This window comes from Dermacentor variabilis, unplaced genomic scaffold, assembly GCF_050947875.1.
Source record: "Dermacentor variabilis isolate Ectoservices unplaced genomic scaffold, ASM5094787v1 scaffold_17, whole genome shotgun sequence".
Classification (NCBI taxonomy): Eukaryota; Metazoa; Arthropoda; class Arachnida; order Ixodida; family Ixodidae; genus Dermacentor; species Dermacentor variabilis.
Window position 1 is genome coordinate 9,985,435 of NW_027460335.1, and position 19,189 is coordinate 10,004,623.

Genomic DNA, 19,189 nt, shown 5'->3' on the forward strand with positions numbered 1-19,189 from the left:
CGTTGCAGTTAGGTCTTGGCGTCGGATCGCAGCTGCGTCATGTTGAACTGAAGCTGGAACATCGTGTCGTCTTGTCGCCTTTCGTCTGTGTAGTCGTGGCTTCCTGACTTGGTCGGTACGGCGGCGTGTTGTTATTATGTCATCGAGATTACTTGTACTTACTAGTTGAAATAAAGAAATGATAGATTAATCGAAATGAAAGTGGATGAAAAAACAGCTTGCCGCAGGTGGGTAACGATCCCACGTCTTCGCATTACGCGTGCGATGCTTTACCACTTGAGCTACCGCGGCGCTGTTTTCCCATCCATATTCTTGGGCGTTTATGTTTTACTACAAGAACTAACCCTGGGAGTGCTAGCCAGCGCCAACCCTTACAAAGCTTGGCGGCGGATGCGGAGCATTCTTTCTGCGGCAGGCGTTACTAATATATGATCATCTTGGGTGAAGGCAATTCAACAAACCCACACAAGCTACCTGAAGGCATCAGTGTTGCCGCATTCGAGACCCTGCTTATGTAACAACCGAGTTAACCGAGGAGCCATTCCTTGTGATAGGAATGGGATATTCTCAGCGCCTACTTAACGCAAGACTGCAATAACGGCGCGGTTTTCTGCATGGTATACTTCCCAGATTTACCGACTAGGTGCTAACCTAGGTAATGGAACTTTAAAATTTTACTTTCGTAGCCACCGCGGCGTTGATCAGATTAACTGCTCGCATAATAGAATTACAAGGTCATGTGCTGTCGAATACAGTTTTCCTCAGTCTCGTACTAACAAGCGTTTCTCACAAGTATGTGAGATACGCGTTCATATCCATGAAGCTTAAACATTGCAATGTAGGACTGTTTTGTGATTTGTGGTCACGTTAACCACTGTTACTGTGCACATACATCTGATTGTTGTTAGCACTCCTGTAAAGCGATTACTGCTTTATGACGCTCGAAGTGTGCGTACCCTAATCGTGATTTCAAAGGCTATAGCTCTAGCGGAGTAGTCAGCGTTCCACGCCCCACGCATTCCAAGTGGATGAAACAGAACTTTTCCTTCAGCCCTCCACAACGCGTTCCAAGCAATACCAACAACTACAAATGATTCCAGCAGGAACTGCCCTGAAATCACAACGCCGGTCATTTGCTCAATCTAACCAGCCGTCATTAGTTCGACATGCTGCAAAACCTCATCGGGTCGCTTAGTAGTATCTTCTGTCGACTACGGTAGTCTATCCGACCTATAGGATCTACAGCTATCGAAGGGAAGGACCAGCATAACCCACTGTAATGATGTTTAAATAAAGGTGAGAAGCATCAGATAACCAGCAACCTAGCAGCAGCGAACAGCCCCAGCTCTCTTACAAATCACAGCATGGGTCGTCGTCATCGTCTCCGAGCTACTACCGGAAACACGAGGCGCGTCTACTTCATTACATTGGCCTCGGTTGTCAAACGGAGCCATCCTGGTGACTAAGAGAGCACAGAAGATGAAGCGCTCGAAATAAGGCTTCAGCCGGCTAACATGCACTGTCTCACGACCTAGACAACGGAGACGATGTGACGGCCTCAACAATACAGTTCACAGGGGTGGAGGCGTCGATGATCCGGTACGGACCGTGGTACCGCGCAAGCAGTTTAGAAGAAAGGCCTGGTATGTGAGGTAGTATTCATAGCCAAACAAGGGAACCAGCAAGGAAGGTGGGCGTGGCCTGATGACTCTCGCCTCTTGTCTACTGGCGCCCCTGATTCTCGCTGGTCAACGCACGAGCCAGCTGGCTGAAATCTTCAACATATCGGGTGACTTCTAAAACAGTGGGGCACTATGACGCGTCAGGGCGGTAGGGCAGGATAGTATCCAGAGGACAAGGAGAGAAAAGAAAGGTGAAAAACGGGTGGTCGGTTGTGTCGCGGTATTATAAGCGAAAGTAACGAACGGCAGTACGGTATCCCAATTGTTGTGGTCGCATCCTCGACACGTCGCCCATTCTTCGGTTGAAGCACTCCGTGAAATCGTTCGTTTGGGGGTGTCGGCAGTCGACTTCCGGTGAATCATATGGCACTCGTGAAGGAGGGATTGTATCGCTACTGACAGGAAGAGACGACCCCTATTGCTGAGTATTTCTCGAGGAACATCATGGCGAAGGACAAGTTGCGAAGAATGAACCTCGGAACGTCGCGCGATGTCGCGGCGGGAGAGCTGTGGCGACAGCTTTTCGCTTCTTCGAAGCGGCTGCATTCAGCAATGGTGCCTTGTAGTACCAAAGAATTCTTGAAGACGAGCAGCGTAAACGCGTCTTCCGCGATTGCTTTGACGATATGGGCAACCTTTTTCACTTCCGGCATCTTCTCGTGAACCTTGCGACAAAGCGCAAGCATGACCTGAATGTATGTGACATAGGACTGAGTGCAAGTCTTGACACCGCATGCAAGAGCTTTCTTCGTGGAACGCCGATAGCTAAGAGCCTTGCAAAACAAATCAGTGAGCTTTTGTTTGCACATGTCCCAGCTGGTGAGTTCCTCTCCATGGCTCTGAAAACAGACACCTGCCGTACCCAGAGGCAAAAAATCAGGTCAGCGAGCATGACGGCGTGGTCCCAGCGATTGCTCGCACTCACCCATTCATAAAGCTGAAACCAATGTACAACGTCGCTGTGATCCGTTCAGAAAAAGCTGCTAGGGTCGCGTGGTTGTGCCTGGATGATGGTGGGCCCCAGATGAGCGCCAATCCCACCTCAAGACGAGAATACCTGAAGCATTCTCGCTTTGAGCTGGTATTGCCTATGCAGTCAAGTAGCACCCACTGCGTAATTCCTTCATGCGTCTTGGAGAGCCCACAACCTCCACCAAAATGTTACCGGGGAAACAGAGGTTTAAAATGTATTAACTGGGTATTTGCAACGCGTATACTGCTATACAAGGTGTCCTAGATGTAAGCCAGTCCACGCGCCATCAGCCAGCGTTGTCGTCTTTAGTGCTGTCCTCAGCGTCATCTCTGACAGTGCCTGATAGCAATATGTATAGACGACGTTTGTCGAAAAAGCTAGCACAGCATGTTTTTAAAACCCATCTCGCGAACTTTCACTTATTGCGCTTACCTTCCAACTCATGCCCTTTTGACAGAACACTTCGGTTTCATCCGTTGCGCTTCTGAAAGCACCCATGCAAGTCCTTTACTGTTAAGCATTTTAGTGCTGACACATTTTGCTAAAGCACTACAGTATGTTAGTTTGTCCTGATTCGATTGTAGAATTTTTAGCTGTTGTTAGATGTATACGATAAGTTTATTTGTGCCGCTCGTGCTTGCTACCATCCTGTATGCTTTGTAATCTTTTCCTCGCCACCCCCGTCCCTAACGGCAATGCCATGAGGCGCTGTAGGTATAAGGGAAAAATAAATAAAAAGTAAACAAGTACCTGCACCTGAAAAACATAGACACAGAATGAAGGAAGTCATCAAGAGAGTTGGCAGAAATTGAGGCAACCGTGAGCAATGAAATATAGATTGAAAAATAGAGACTGACTTGGATGCGAAGAATGGAAACAAACCAGAAAATGAATATTCCTAACAAAGGGTAGAAAGAAAATTAGAAATAGAAATCTGTGCAAGGACACAAAAGGCAGTACTTAACTCTTTAAGGCTCGAGCTCGTTGTCTAAGTACAATAACGCAGTAGAGCCAATATCGGCGAGATGATGACGCATGTGTCGGCTCCAGCGAAAATCCGGAGACCACTGAGCGCATCTTAACGGAATGCGAAGATATTCACCCAGTGGGACTAATAAGTAACTTTACACCTTCCAGAAGCGCTTCGATTTAAGGGGGATGGAAGTGTGAACAATTCAGCAGTCTAGAAAAGCAAGCAATGTTTCTAGTATTGGCAGAACAAAATCAGGGAAGGCATTGATACGACCGCACCCACTACAGGCATAGGTAGTAGTTCAATGTATGCAGAGGAGTTTCGAGGCAGAGAAAAAGAGATTATGGCGATGCATAGAAAAATGCTAGAGTTAAAAGCATAATTAACTGAAGCAGGCTAGTTAACCATTTGCTGGCACCCCGTTTGAAAAGGGATGCTAATAAATCATAATCATGATTGGTTCGTCATGTGTGGCTATCACGCAAGGGGTCTAGTGAGCCAACGCCCCCGTTCCTCGTCCCGTTTCTTTGCTGAAGCCGCAGCTATAAATTGAAACAAAATATACGGCCCGGGCTTAGTTTTACATATTTCCTTACCTTTTCTAAAAATGCCGCGCTATTATTTTCCCAAAAAAGAAAAGAGATCTTTTCTTAAAAGGCCAGGCAGGGTGTCTTTCTTGCCACAGCCTACTGACTTGTTGTGTCTTTCGATGAAGCAAGCGATTCATGGTGTCGGAAGTGCATGTTGTCAGGATTGGGGGCTCAATCCCATCGGTCGTACTCAGTTGTCAAGATTGGAGTCGGGCTTGAATTCGAAAGTAGCTGGCCCGTGCCGTCGTCTAACTTACCCACGCTGAGGACATTGTTGAAGGGAAGGACTGCTTCTCATCGAGAACGAGGAATTTTGGTTTATTTACAGTATCTACATCAGGAGGTTGCAGTTCATCAGTCTAGCATGACTGCGAGAGAAAGTACACTGAGCATCCGCACAACAGTGGTTTATAAACACTCGGTCCTCCCTCTATCTCAAAGTGAGGAAAAGTTTCGACCAGGAGACGAGCCGCCTCTGTGCTGGACATCATACACACACACACTCACGCACACACTTCCTTGCGTGAGCTTCACGGTCCGGAGCCGGACGTCAGACTGACTTCGTAGAACTCGGAGCTGAGCTGACCCCCGCAGCGCGGTCGGTAGCCCAGTGTCTTCCGTCTCGAACGGCGCGTGGAAAGAGGCCTCAGTAGACGTTCCCGCGGCCACTCCCCCGGTCGCGGCAGACCAGGTTGGCGGTGGCGGGTTCAGTATCAATAGTTGGTCCGCCGAGCGCGTTTGGTCATAGTGGCGACGAGGCTAGAGCGTAACGGTGGCGTTCCAAAAAAAGTTGCCGCCGCTGTCGCAACTGGCTGGCAAAACTTGCATCTCAGCGGGCCTTTCTTAACAATGTCTGCTCAGAAGCGTGCTCAGCAAAATTTTTCCCGTGGCCGAAGCAATAGACGTAGCCCAACCGTCGTGACCACTTCATCTGACTGGAAATTTCAGACGGAACTGACTACTTTTGAAACAGAAACTGCAACTATTCCTGACCACTACATCGACTGGCAGCGCAAGGGAAGCGGCACTTATAGCCTCACGCCTACTGAGCGCGGCCAATGACGACGCACTGAACATTTACAATAACTTCGGCATCGGGGAAGGTGAGAGCAAAGATAATTATGACACGCGCCCCAGGATACTTCACAGTTACTTCGACAAAAAAGAAAATGAGGTTCACGAAAGGCATGTTTTTCGTATGCGTACCCCTTTGCTTGAGACCTGAGAACGCAAACTAAGCTCTGAAATTTTGGTGGCCTTCAAGAAGCCATGATGCTAGATCAGATTATTTTCGGCACTAACAGTACGGCACTCAGAGAAATGCTGCTGCCGTATAAGAGTCTCACATTGCAGAGAGCAGAAGATTTGTGCAAGGCAGCGGAGGTTGCCATGCAGCAGAACACTATCTGGTCCAAAGAAAACGTGCAAGTGGACTATGCTCTATGAAGCGAACCTAGCAAAGGAAGGCAGATTCGTTATAAGCAATCTTGCCGGACACGCGTGCCATGGCAATGTCCAGCTTACGGGAAGCGCTGCTACAAGTGTAACAGAATGAATCACTTGTCATACTGCAGAAATCGTCAAGTAAACCAGATAAAGGAAGAACTGGAAGACGATGAAGACTTCCTAGTTTTGGACGTCAGCATATATTGTGGTAACAAGCAAGCAGGGCTAGAGTGGACGCTGCGAGGCCAGAATGCCGGTTCTCAGGTCAGTTTCAGAGTTGACAGGGTGCCCGTTTAAACCTGCTTCCCTTCAACATCGGTCAATGCCTCAGCAAAATAACGCCACTGCACAAGAGGATAGTGATTCTGACTATCTACAATGGCACCAGCAAGCGTTTGGGTATCGCAACAGCATGTTTGGTGTTGAATTGAGCGAAGCACGATGCAACGTTTTTTTATTGCTAAAAAAGGCCGACAAACAATCTTTGGCTTTAACACGTGCCTGCAATTTGGCCTCATACAAAGAGCTCTAGGCGCCAATAACAAAGATGGGCAACAACAGAGCAAACTTCCCTGTATATTTTCCGTGGAACCCGATGCGTGAAACAATACAATAAAGTGATACGGCCGGGTGCAGTTCCAGTGATACCACAATCCCAGTAGGTAGCCTGGTCTCTAAGGGAACCACTACGAGAATAACTCAACCGAATGGTGAAAACATCTATCATCAAAAGTGTAGACGGACCCACTGAGTGCGGAGGTCCACTGGTCCTAGCACGTAAAAAGAATCGAAGTCTCCAGGTGTGCATGCACACAATAGAAGTGAACAAAAACATCATTAGGGAACACCAACTAATGCCCAGAAGAAAAATTGCTTGTGAACTGCCTGGCACGCGATTATTTTCCCGCTTTGAAGCGAACTCCGACTTCTATCGAATACAATTAGATGAAGCCACATCGCGAATATGCACGTTTGCGACTCGGCTGCTACCGATTCTTTTAACGCTCCTTTAGGATTTCTGCCGCTATTGAAGGCTTTCAGAAGAAGCTGACCGAGATTTTTTAGGGCCTGCCGAGGGTACAGGTCTATGTCGATGATGTACCAGTCCGCAGTAACAGCAAATACGAGCATGATGAGCGCCTGCGTGCCGCACTTAAAAGAACAGAAGAAGCTGTACTCAAGTTCAACCAAAAAAAGTGTCTTAATGTGTAAAGAAAATAACATTTATCGTTGACGTCCTCAGTGAGCTTAGCATACTCCCAATGCTGATCTAATTTCAAGCATGCGAGCGACGGTTTTCCAGAAGGTGGCTCCTCGATCGGACTCCGTGAGAACGGACAACGACCGCGTTTAGATGTTAATGTCAAACTGATGTCACAGTAGATATTGCGGAATAAGCAACATGTGCTGCGAACCCAAGAATACTACAACGTCATAGATGACAGCGACCATGACGGCGCAGACATCAACCACGAGGTCAACAGGCCCAGTGACGAACTTGTTACAAGCAGTCAGCACTTAGCATCAGGTATGGCTGCTGGAACAAACAAAACAACCCGCGCAAGTAAACCCCGCAACACACAGAACCTAAACGGCTGACATACGATGCCAATTTTCAGCATGCTTCTTAGCATGTTTCTAATTTCTTCGCAGAGGAAAGATGTACGAGGTGTGGCTATCGCGCAAGCGGCCTGATAATAAGGCAGCGCCCCTTTTCCTCTTTCCTCTCCTTCGCTACAGCCACAGCAATAAAGTGAAGCAGAATAAACCGCAGTGGTTCCTTTCATTCATGGCGTAGCCTGCTGACACGTCGTGTCTCTGTATAGAGCAAACGATACAGTCCGGAACGCCCTTACCCAGTGAACCAAGTTAGCCCAATCGTCAGTTTCGAAACATCATCGTTCAGCTCAGCAGCAAGATAATCTAACCATTACATCATACACTACATAGGGACCAATGTACGTGGGGAAACAGACAGACAGACAGACCGACAGACAGACAGACAGAGAGACAGACAGACGGACAGACAGACAGCACCTTGAAATCCGCGAAGTACTCAAAGAAAGCAAATCATACATATAACTGTCCGACGATTACAACACTCTCCAGTGCGCAGCTTGAGCGCTGCTCGATGTGTGTTTCAATTTCGCGATATATTGAAGCAAAGAATTTGAGATCGAAATCACCGCACCGACCGGCCGAGGGCCAGTGCCATTAGAACTTTCGTAGAGGGAGGGGCAGTATGGGAACGCTGTCTTTAAGAGCGGCATCGGAACAAGAGGGTTTTAGGAAATTCTGGAGTAGAGACGATGCCCTAAAGGGGAAGCCGGAAGCCGCCATATTACTAAGGCGAACTGATTAATGCTAGCATTTCGCGTAGAGCAGAAATCATTTGCTTCACGTTCAAATACGTTTACACGGCCATTTTTGCCGTACCGATGCTTCTCGTTGTGTCGGTTTGTGTCGCTGGTTCTAGGATGAAGCTTTGAGGTATTGGCAACCTAAATTGGGCATAATAATATCAATAGTCACCCAATGTCAATATTTTAGCCCGAAGCAATAACAATATTTTCAAATTTAAAATTTATGTTAGCAGATAAAGACTGGTTGAAGTGTGACTGTTCTCCATCTAGTTCAGATTGATTTCAAGGGTGAAGTCGGGCCAAGAGCTGGCTTCACTCTCTGCTTGCGAGAATGTGCTAGGGCTGCAACTCTAGATTAAAAAAAAACTCCTACCATCGGGGCCACCTGTGGATGAAGACGATGACGTATGTGCAAAACGGTTGTACAAGCTCGAGGGGCAGTATGGGAACGCAAGGCATGACTGGATGAGCGGCATCGCAGCCAGCTGTGGAAGAGGACGAAAGTGCGAGAAGAATGAGCGCGTTCACGCAGTTACACCCAGGGATTCCGACGCTCAAACCAGGAACTGGTGCCTAAGAGCGGCGCTCTAAGAATTCGGTCTCATAGCGAGATTGGTAAATTCGCAAGTCGTGGTTGTTTCAGTATTGTGTTGATGCTCGATTTTTTTCTTTCACGCAATTCTACGTTTCTATTACTGGTTGGCAACAACCTTATTGATTGACCTGCAGAGTTTTCGCCGACGGGGCCTTAGGTTTCCAAGGTGACGACGTCGAGGCGCTGCCTCGCCGCCGCCTCGCGGGTCTGCTGGACGGCCTAGAAATGGTCGCCGAGACCGGGGCTGCGCAAGGCAGCGGCCCACCGCGGCGGGAGGGTTAAGGGGTTAGCACTGAGCCGGTTTTTGTTACAGTCGCAGAGCATGTGAGTCAAAGTGGCTAGGTGAGTGTGGCAGACCTTGCATGTATTTGTCGGGTATGTACCGGGGTAGAGCCTGTGGTATTTATTGTGCCGGGTTAGGGCACGTGAGCGTCTGCAGTTGTCTGAGGGCCGCCGCCTGCACCCTGTGCAGCTTGTCGCTGGGCGGAGGAAAGGTTCGGCGGGCCAGGCAGAGGGGCTTGGTAATCTCGGTGTAGCTGGTCAAGCAGTCTTTGCTGCTGTCCCATAGACGACGATCGCCGGCGCGGTTCGCGAGCTCGCGCGCCTTGTCGTATGCCGTATCGTCTCGGTTGCGATACCCCCCCCCCCCCCCCCCGGATACTTCTCCATGTGCGCCGGGAACTACTGGATTCTGGTTTGAAAAGCTTCCTCCTACATGACTTCTCGATTGCTCAGGACTCAGGCTGCTCTCAGTGAGATTCATCCTTTGGCGAAGATTCTGGCCCCTTCTCGCAAGTATCAGAGAACCATGGTGCACGTCGGATCCGTGAGGGCGAGTACCACCGCCGCTTCCTCCCCTTCTCCGGCACGCTATCACGCTACACTTGCAGTTATGTGCGTGTTGCCACTCGGAATCGACGACCGCAACAGCAAATTGCGAGGGTTCTGCACATTCCGCGGCGTCAACGAACCATGTCCCCGTTTAGTCTCCCTAGGTGCGTAGGGAGCTCTGGCCCTGGTAACTCTTTCCCGGTTGTGTTCCGAATGGACGTTCCGTGGAATCGGGTCGACTCTTAAGGTTTGTCTGATCGCGTCTGGAACGACGACTTTCTGGCCTTGTTGTTCGGGGTAACGAATGCCGAGACTTGTCAGCATGTGGCGTCCCGATCTCGTGCGCGCCAATTAGACTAGTTGTGAAGTGCGCTGCACCTCGGCAATTTCGCTATGCGTGTTGTGAAGCCAGAGCTGGAGCAAGCGGTGTGTGCTGGTGGACTCGGGTGGACCCAGTGCTACCTCGTACGCTCTGCGGTTGAGGACGTTCATCTTGGCTTCTTCTACCCTGTAGCAGTTGTAGGATGCCGCGACATACGCAATATGACACATGACGAAAGAGTGTATGAGTCGTGTGAGACTCGCCTCCTTCATTACGTTTCTTCTGCTAGTGACCCTCTTGACGATTCTCATGGCGTTACTTTTCGATTCGCGCAAATATTTACCGATGTAACACAAAATATCGACTTCCATTTGGTGCAAGGTACCTGCTCTGAAAAGCGATCTCCCGCATAAGCGTGAGAGATAGTGCTGCGCTGCAAATTGAGCTGTAGGCACTACTACAGATGATGTCTCTGCATCAGGTGCATAGTGTTTTCTGCAACACATGCACCTATTTTCTCAAACTTTAATATGTGTAATCACGGCGAATTGTATTATAAGGCAATGCTAGAAAACAATGAATGTTCAGCCATAAATGATATTTAGATAATGATGCCATTCATTATTTTTTACGGAACACCCGTCGGTTGTGGCAGGTTTTCTCATTACTGGTAATGCTTTGCTTTGACTGCTCAGTTGCTGAACGGAACGAACAGAATTATTCTATATAAAGCTTGGAACGGGATGGCACGCCTAACTCTGAAGAATTGCTGGTCGTCTGTAAAGAGTGTCCAATTGAATGGTGGAGTTCGTCATAACATGACATATATTGAAACCAGCGTGGAGGTGAGTGAGATGAGTAACATTTTATCGTTCATACTTGAACTAATGAGTGGGTCATTATGGCCATCGCTTTTATTTTGCCAATATTCTTTTATTGAAATACAGTGTTTCAATGATGATCAATAGAAAAAAGTTCGGCAGCACCCATCTCACGCTCAATGTTCACGGTGACGCGCTTAGCACTCAACCAATTCAGCGACCCAAGGTAGTGCCGCCGTGGAGGCGAATTGCGTATATGGCGTGTACTGCAGCGGGATGCCTCTTTCGCGCTTCCCTAAGAACGCTCGGCGCTATCTAGAGGCGCACCACGAAGCCTGCACGCGGCCTCAGCAATGCATGGCAAGCCTTTGCATGTGACCGCTGAGAATCATCACGCGGCAACTGACTCCCTCTCGGCCATTTCCTCCTGGACAAGCGGCGTCATCTTTTTGCACTGCAAAGAGGTTTGCGCGCAACCTTAGACGAAAAGCGTAGCATGCCCGTGCGTGCGAACGCCGAGAATCGTTCCCTCGCTTACCGTACACCCAGTGCCACATTTAATTTAATTATGGGGTTTAATGTGCCAAAACCACTTTCTGATCTTGAGGGACGCCGTAGTGGAGAGCTCCGAAAATTTCGACCACCTGGGGTTCTTTAACATGCACCTAAATCTAAGTACACGGTAGTTTTCGCATTTCGGAACCATCGAAATTCGGCCGCTGCGGCCGGGTGACCCAGGGTCACATTCTCAGTGACCCATTTGGCAAGGGGTTCATTGAAGAACGGCATCCACTCAGTCTATTCATGGCGCAGCTCGCTACGGCGTTGTCGTGCAAGACGTTCATTAAGAAGTGGTGCATACCCAGTAGACGCATATTATATATATATATATATATTGAATATATATATATATATATATATATATATATATATATATATATATATATATATATATATATATATATATATATATATATATTGTCACAGTCGGTAATGTGGAAAGAAGACGACGCTGATGGTGGTCTTGGAGACGACGAAGAAGTGTTTTAGCAAGATCGATGCTCTACGCTTGTTGGCTCAGCCATTAAAAGCTACCTGTAAATAGACGAACGCTTCTTCCTTCCCGTAACATCATTGGTGGACGTGCGGGGTAATCGAGCAAGACGGAGCTCCGCAGCGGACGTAACCTGGCCGCCATGTCTTCCGAAGGAGAGAGTTCAACCGCGGCCCCGTCGTCGCCCCCGACAGTCATCCTGGCCCAGCCTCGCGACCCTGGCATGTTTTCCGGGATTGACAACGTTGACGTCGATGACTGGTTACAGAATTATGAACGGGTCAGCGCATACAACAGGTGGGATAACACGCTTATGCTGGCTAATGTAATATTCTACCTCAAGAAAACAGCACGGGTCTGGTTCGAAACACATGAAGAAGAGATTACGAGTTGGGACCAGTGCAAACAGAAGCTTAGGGATTTGTTCGGCAAACCCGTCGGCCGCCAACGTGCTGCAAAGAAGGACCTTGGGACCCGTGTACAGACGTCCACTGAATCGTACGTGGCCTATATCCAGGACGTCCTCGCTCTTTGCCGCAAAGTAGATAACAATATGGCAGAGGCAGACAAGGTCAGCCACGTCTTAAAGGGCATCGCGGACGACGCGTTTAACCTGCTTGTTTATAAGAACATCACAACGGTCAATGAGATCATTAACGAATGTCGCCGCTTTGAAGACGCGAAGAGTCGCCGCATAGTTCAACAGTTTACGCGCCTACCTAATACCGCAGCTTCGTCGACGTGCGAAGACATTTGTCCACCGCGTGAGCCCACCTCCTCCGAGAACGTCGTCCGTATCGTTCGGCGAGAAATCGAAGCAGCGTCTCCTGCCACGCCTGTGACGCAGTGCTTTGACGATTCCCGGCCGCTTGTGTCACTCATTCAGTCGGTCATTCGCCAAGAACTTGCGAATGTAGGTCTTCCATCCATCTGCTCCGCCAGCCGTCCTGACTTTGCTTCGTCTGCTGCCTCTGCCCCTGTTCACCGGAGCCAATACGGACCGTATCCGAGCTATCGCAACCCGGCCGAATGGCGCACCCATGACGATAGACCCATCTGTTTTTACTGTGGACGTGTGGGCCACATCTCTCGCCACTGTCGAAGTTCCTGGCCAGCCCACTCACGACCAAGCTTTCCCGCCTACCGCCGCTCCCCACTGAATCCTCGCCCGCCATCACTCTCCACCGAGGTTGAAGACGCACCTGACAACGCTCGAGCCACCGCGACCAGCCGATCGCCATCACCACATAGTCGCCGCTCCCGTTCGCCCCAGCTGCGTCGCTCTCCATCCCCAGCTTACCGTCGCCGCTCTCCGACGGGAAACTAACTGGGGCAGCTCCTGGAGGTGACGCTGCTCTAGAACACCGGCCTGAAATTCCTCTGCTGACCCTACCTACTAATCGGAACCTTCTGGACGTGGGCGTGGATGGTTTGCCCGTTACAGCACTCATCGACACTGGAGCCCAAATTTCCATCATGAGTGCGGAGCTTCGAACGCGCTTGAAAAAGGTACTTACCCCTGCTCCGACTCGACTGCTCCAGGTCGCCGATGGTGGAACTCCGGCTGTGCTTGGAATGTGTACTGCTCGTGTCAGTGTCGCCGGTCGCCACACGTCCGTTTTGTTTAGTGTGCTTGAACGTTGCCCTCACAATGTGATCCTCGGACTCGACTTTTTGTCCGCCCATTCTGCTCTGATTGACTGTTCCGCCGGTGTCGTACAACTTGACTTACCCCTACCTGTTCCCATTGACCTTCCTGCTCAAGCTCCAGCTCAGCTTTGTTCCGCGGATTTTATACGCCTGCCATCTCTTGCAGCAACCTTCATCCCTGTTTTAGCCATCCCACCTGTACCTGATGGAGACTATGTCCTCACTCCCGCGACGTCAGTCCTGCTTTCTCACAATGTCTCCTTCCCACACACCATCGTTTCTGTTGCGGACAATCAGACATGTCTTCCGATCCTAAATTTCGGACAGTGCCCGCAAGTAGTTCCTCGAGGCATGTCTCTTGCCACGTTGTCACCAACGCACGAGTGCCACATTTCTGCTCTATCTGTTGCGCCGTCTTCGACCACTGCTCATTCTGCGCCTTCTGCATCGGCCCCGACCGATGACTTTACAAAGATGATTGCACCGGACCTCTCCACCCAACAAGCCGCACAGCTCCGTGGCCTCCTCCAGTCCTACTCCGACATTTTCAATCTGAACGATCGCCCTTTGCGTCAAACTACGGTCGTGACGCATCGGATAAATACCGGCGATGCAGCACCTGTTCGCAGACGCCCATACCGGGTGTCGCCCTCTGAACGACAAGTTATCCAGAGCGAGGTTGACAAGATGCTTGCCAAAGGGATTATTGAACACTCTTCCAGTCCGTGGGCGTCCCCTGTTGTTCTCGTCAAAAAGAAGGATAACAGCTGGCGATTCTGCGTTGACTATCGTCATCTAAACACGATCACCAAGAAAGATGTGTATCCACTTCCCCGCATTGACGATGCTCTGGATTGTCTCCACGGTGCCACTTATTTTTCATCTATAGACCTTCGCTCTGGATATTGGCAAATTGCCGTGGATGACATGGACCGTGAAAAGACCGCATTCGTCACTCCAGACGGCCTATATCAGTTCCGAGTAATGCCATTTGGCTTGTGCAATGCCCCGGCGACCTTTGAACGGATGATGGACATGCTCTTGCGTGGTTTGAAATGGTCCATCTGTTTGTGCTACTTGGATGACGTCATCGTCTTCTCTTCAACTTTTGCGACACATCTTGAAAGACTTTCATCTGTTCTTTCTGTTTTTCGCACCGCTGGCTTACAGCTCAACTCGTCCAAGTGCCACTTCGGTCACCACCAAATAACTATGCTCGGACACCTTGTCGATTCGTCAGGCATTCGCCCCGACCCCGCTAAAGTTCATGCTGTGCAGAATTTCCCTGTACCAACTTGTGCCAAAGATGTTCGCAGCTTTATGGGCCTTTGCTCTTACTTCCGCAGGTTTGTGGAAAATTTCGCCCATGTTGCCCGTCCCCTGACTGACCTCCTGAGGAAAGACGTTCCTTTCTATTGGGGCTCTGAACAAGCGTCTGCTTTCTCGCAGCTCATCACGCTGCTTACTACACCTCCTGTTCTCGCCCATTTTGACCCCTCCGCTCCGACAGAAATCCGCACTGACGCCAGTGGCTACGGAATCGGTGCAGTTTTAGCTCAACGCCAATGTGGGCACGACCGCGTTATCGCCTACGCCAGTCGCCTCCTCTCTCCCGCCGAGCGCAATTACTCGATTACTGAGCGCGAGTGCCTCGGCCTCATTTGGGCGGTGGGCAAGTTCCGACCCTACATATATGGACGACCATTTACAGTTACAACCGACCACCACGCCCTTTGTTGGCTTTCCTCCCTCAAGGATCCCACCGGCCGCCTCGGTCGCTGGGCCCTACGGCTGCAAGAATACACCTACACTGTGGTCTACAAGTCGGGTCGTCTACATCAGGACGCCGACTGCCTGTCTCGTCATCCCGTCGATGTACCGGACGGTTTAGTGAATGTCGCAGCGATCTGCGTTCTTTCCCTCTCAGCCTTGCAAGACATTGGCGCTGAACAACGACGCGACGAGTCGTTACGCCCCATTATCGAACGCCTGCTCTCTGATCCATCTGACCCATCCCTTCACATGTTCGTACTACAAAATGGCATCCTGTATCGCCGCAACATGCACCCCGATGGGCCCGAGCTCCTAACCGTCATTCCGTCTCATCTGCAAACGATTGTACTGCAGCAACTGCACGACGTTCCCACCGCTGGACACCTTGGCGTCACGCGGACCTATGACCGAATTCGGCGACGGTTTTTCTGGCCGCGTCTCAACCGCTCCGTCCGGCGCTATGTTGCCGCGTGTGAGTCGTGTCAACGCGAAAAAAGACCAGCTGTGCCTCCTGCCGGACTGCTGCAGCCTTTGGATATACCGGCCGACCCTTTTTTTCGCGTTGGCCTTGATCTCCTTGGACCATTCCCTATATCCGAGGACGGAAATAGGTGGATTGCCGTCGCTACGGACTATACAACTCGCTATGCCATTACTAGAGCCCTACCGACCAGCTGCGCTACAGACGTCGCTGATTTCTTGCTTCACGACGTTATCTTGCACCACGGTGCACCTCGTCAACTTCTCACCGATCGTGGCAGATACTTTCTTGCCAAAGTCATAGACGACCTACTTCGATCATGTGCTACTAAACATAAACTTACTACCGCTTACCATCCTCAAACTAACGGTCTTACCGAACGCCTGAACCGCACATTAACGGACATGCTCGCAATGTATGTTTCCTCCGATCACCGCGACTGGGACATTGCTCTACCATTTGTCACGTTCGCCTACAATTCCTCGCGCCACGACACAGCTGGCTATTCACCCTTCTATCTCCTCTTCGGCCGTGAGCCGACTTTGCCTTTCGAGACACTCCTCTCGACCACGCTCAACTCGCCGACAGAGTACACTCGGGATGTAATAGCCACAGCGACCCAAGCACGCCAGATTGCCCGCATTCGTCTGTCTGCTTCCCAGACACGCCAGAAGTACCGTTACGACAAGCGCCATCACGACGTGAACTACGAACCAGGCGCTCTTGTGCTAGTATGGTATCCAGCTCGGCATGTTGGTCTTTCCGAGAAATTACTCTCGCGTTACTATGGCCCTTACCGTATCCTTCGCCAGGTGACCCCTGTCACATATGAAGTGTCTCCGCTGAATGCCACGGTGCCTTCACCCCTCTCTGACATCATCCACGTCAGCCGTCTCAAACCTTACCTTTCTTCGACCGATGAGCCGCACCAATCAGGTGCTTTTTCCGACGGGGGTGATGTCACAGTCGGTAATGTGGAAAGAAGACGACGCTGATGGTGGTCTTGGAGACGACGAAGAAGTGTTTTAGCAAGATCGATGCTCTACGCTTGTTGGCTCAGCCATTAAAAGCTACCTGTAAATAGACGAACGCTTCTTCCTTCCCGTAACAATATATATATATATATATATATATATATATATATATATATATATATATATATATATATATATATATATATATATATATATATATATATATATATATATATATATATATATATATATAACCGTTTTCCGCCTACCGAAATCACTGGGCAGTCCGTGGCAGGATGGGCAGCGCATCGCGCGTCCTTGCTCAGAAAAGTTGTTCCAAACGAACCGTCGGGCCAATTTGGGTCACTGAGTAGGGGCAATGTGCGCATACGAGTGGGGACCAAAAAGTAACCAGAATGGCATTGCCGTGCATTGTGTGGTTGTAGTACGTGGTTTCACCGCTGAGGCGCTGTAGGAGGACCTCTCGTGAGTCGACATGCTAAGTGGCGTTAGTCTGCCACGATGCGCATTGTTTTTCTGGCAGTTGGTGCGTGCGTGCGTGCGTGTGCGTGTGTGTGTGTATATATGTGTGTGTGTGTGTGTGTGTGTGTGTGGTGCACTCGTCACAAAAAGAAGTGAAGCGGCTGTGAAGTTTTGGTTTTGTTCCCAGCAAGAATGCAGCAGGAACAGCTGTGACGATGCAAACAACCTAAAAAAGACATACTCTCAGTAAAACACAAACGTACGAATGGTTCGCTCGGTTTCAAAGGGGTGAAATGACTATTGAAGGTCAGCCAAATTACGGTCGTGCGCGAACCGAGGACCACATCCCCAAAATCCGCTTTCTCATCAGGGAAGATCGACGCAGAACAATCGACCAACTCGAAGACTTATCAAGGTTATCTTCGAGCCCTGTTCAGCACGTTCTGCACACCAATATGGGAATGCCCCGAGTGCCTGCGAAGTTTGTGCCGAGACTTCTCACCAAATAGCAAAGGAATGGCGGCGTGGAAGCCTGTCGTGAAATGAAGGACGCAGTCGCAGACGATCCAGCGTTTTTCGACAAAATCATCACAGGCGATGAGCCATGGTGCTATTGGTAAGATTCCAAAAGTGAACCACAAACAAGTCAATGGAAGTCAACTGGCTCGCCTCGTCCAAAAAAAGCTGGTCAGGTTAAATGGAATTTGCAGACAATCCTGACCTGCCTTTTTTTACACCAAAGGGATCATGCACTTACAATTCGTCCCTGAACACCAAGCGGTCAACCACTAGTTTATTTGGAGGTGCTGAAGCAGCTGCGCAGAAGGGTTGCGCGAAAGCACGGCGCATTGTGGAATTCCGGCGAATGGCTTTTGCCTCATCACAATGGTCCTGTGCACATGGCTGTCAGTCTTCGGCTGTTTCTGGCCTCAACGCAAACGACTACTTTTAACCTATGCGCCCTATTTGCCAGATTTGGCTCCTGCGAACTTCTTCCTGTTCGGTGTGTAGAAAAGGTACTTGAAAGGCAAGCATTTTGCTGATGTCGACCAAGTCAAACGCAATGTCACGATTGCAGTAGCAGGTATAAAGGAGACCGAATTTTCAAGGAGCTTGCAACAATGCAATGCATGTTTGTACAAGTGCACTGGTGCTAATGGAGAGCATTTTGACGGGAATTAACGTTGTATTTAAAAAATAATGTCCATGCATTTTATCAAAACTTACCGTTACCTTTGGGTCCCCTCTCGTATGTGCCGCTCTTCAGCAAATCTGTTTCGCGGCGAGCACTGTTACTCTAGATATGGAAGTGGGTAACTTGCGCAGGTCGAAGAGAAACTTTCTGGCGCAGACTTTGAGCACTGGGTATATGCGACCCGGTTTGTGCTTGTCTTCAATTCACCTCTTTATAGGCAAATTTGTTCCTGGGTAGGTACCAATAAGCGTCTGCCGCTCTACAATGAAAAAAAATATTCGTCAAATTTATTTGATGCTGAGCATAATCAATCCTACGCCATAACGGTTCCTAAAGGACAAAAATATGACGCTTTCTCCAAATGCCTCATGAATGCACTGGTTTTATGCGTCGCTCTTCAGTAAACCTCTCGCCTACCAACGTTCAATTGTTGCCGCTAAGTCGTAACAATTCTCAGTGTTTTCAGGCACCAGCGTGCGACTCTTCGTGTCTCGCAGGCCACGTGAGCCCTCGGCAACGCCATTAGAAGGCGCAGCGCTAAGAAAGGAGGGCGATAGAGGAGCCCGTTGGCCGCATGACGCGTTTCTCAACGTTCGTACGCAGCCGTGTGGCGAGCATTTCAGAGACCACGGGCAGGCTTCTCGGTGGCGTCGTTATTTTGAAGATAAGCCCGAAAGAGGAATGCCGCTACAGCTCACGGCTCATACACAATTTGTTTCGACGGTGGCAATACATTGTGATGCCATATTGATTCAAAGCTAAGCGCTAGATGAGAGGCGCATATGTACCCAATGGTACATATTCAATGACTCAAGTTGATGCGACCAATTGCTTCGAACACTGCTACCTCTGCACGGCAGCTCGACGCGCTAACCTTGGGTCACTCAGCGTGCGGCACAGGATGAGCGGCAAGTGTGGGAACAAGTCCTACTCTTCGCAAGTACCGGCGCGCCACGCTTCTTGCTTTGGAGTCCACGCAAGTA

At 49.7% G+C, this 19,189-nt stretch overlaps 1 protein-coding gene and 1 non-coding gene across 2 annotated transcripts in view; one reads left to right on the plus strand and one right to left on the minus strand.

Moving 5' to 3' along the window:
- The window catches only part of LOC142568187 (uncharacterized), a 150,142-nt gene that overhangs the window by 95,797 nt on the left and 35,156 nt on the right, over positions 1–19,189 (plus strand). Inside the window, exon 5 of the mRNA XM_075678241.1 lies at positions 10,471–10,620. Coding sequence (XP_075534356.1) covers positions 10,471–10,620 — 150 coding nt within the window. The remainder of the gene's footprint in view (positions 1–10,470; positions 10,621–19,189) is intronic.
- TRNAT-CGU (transfer RNA threonine (anticodon CGU)) lies at positions 220–291 on the minus strand. Its single transcript has one exon. It is a non-coding gene; the product is annotated as a tRNA-Thr (tRNA).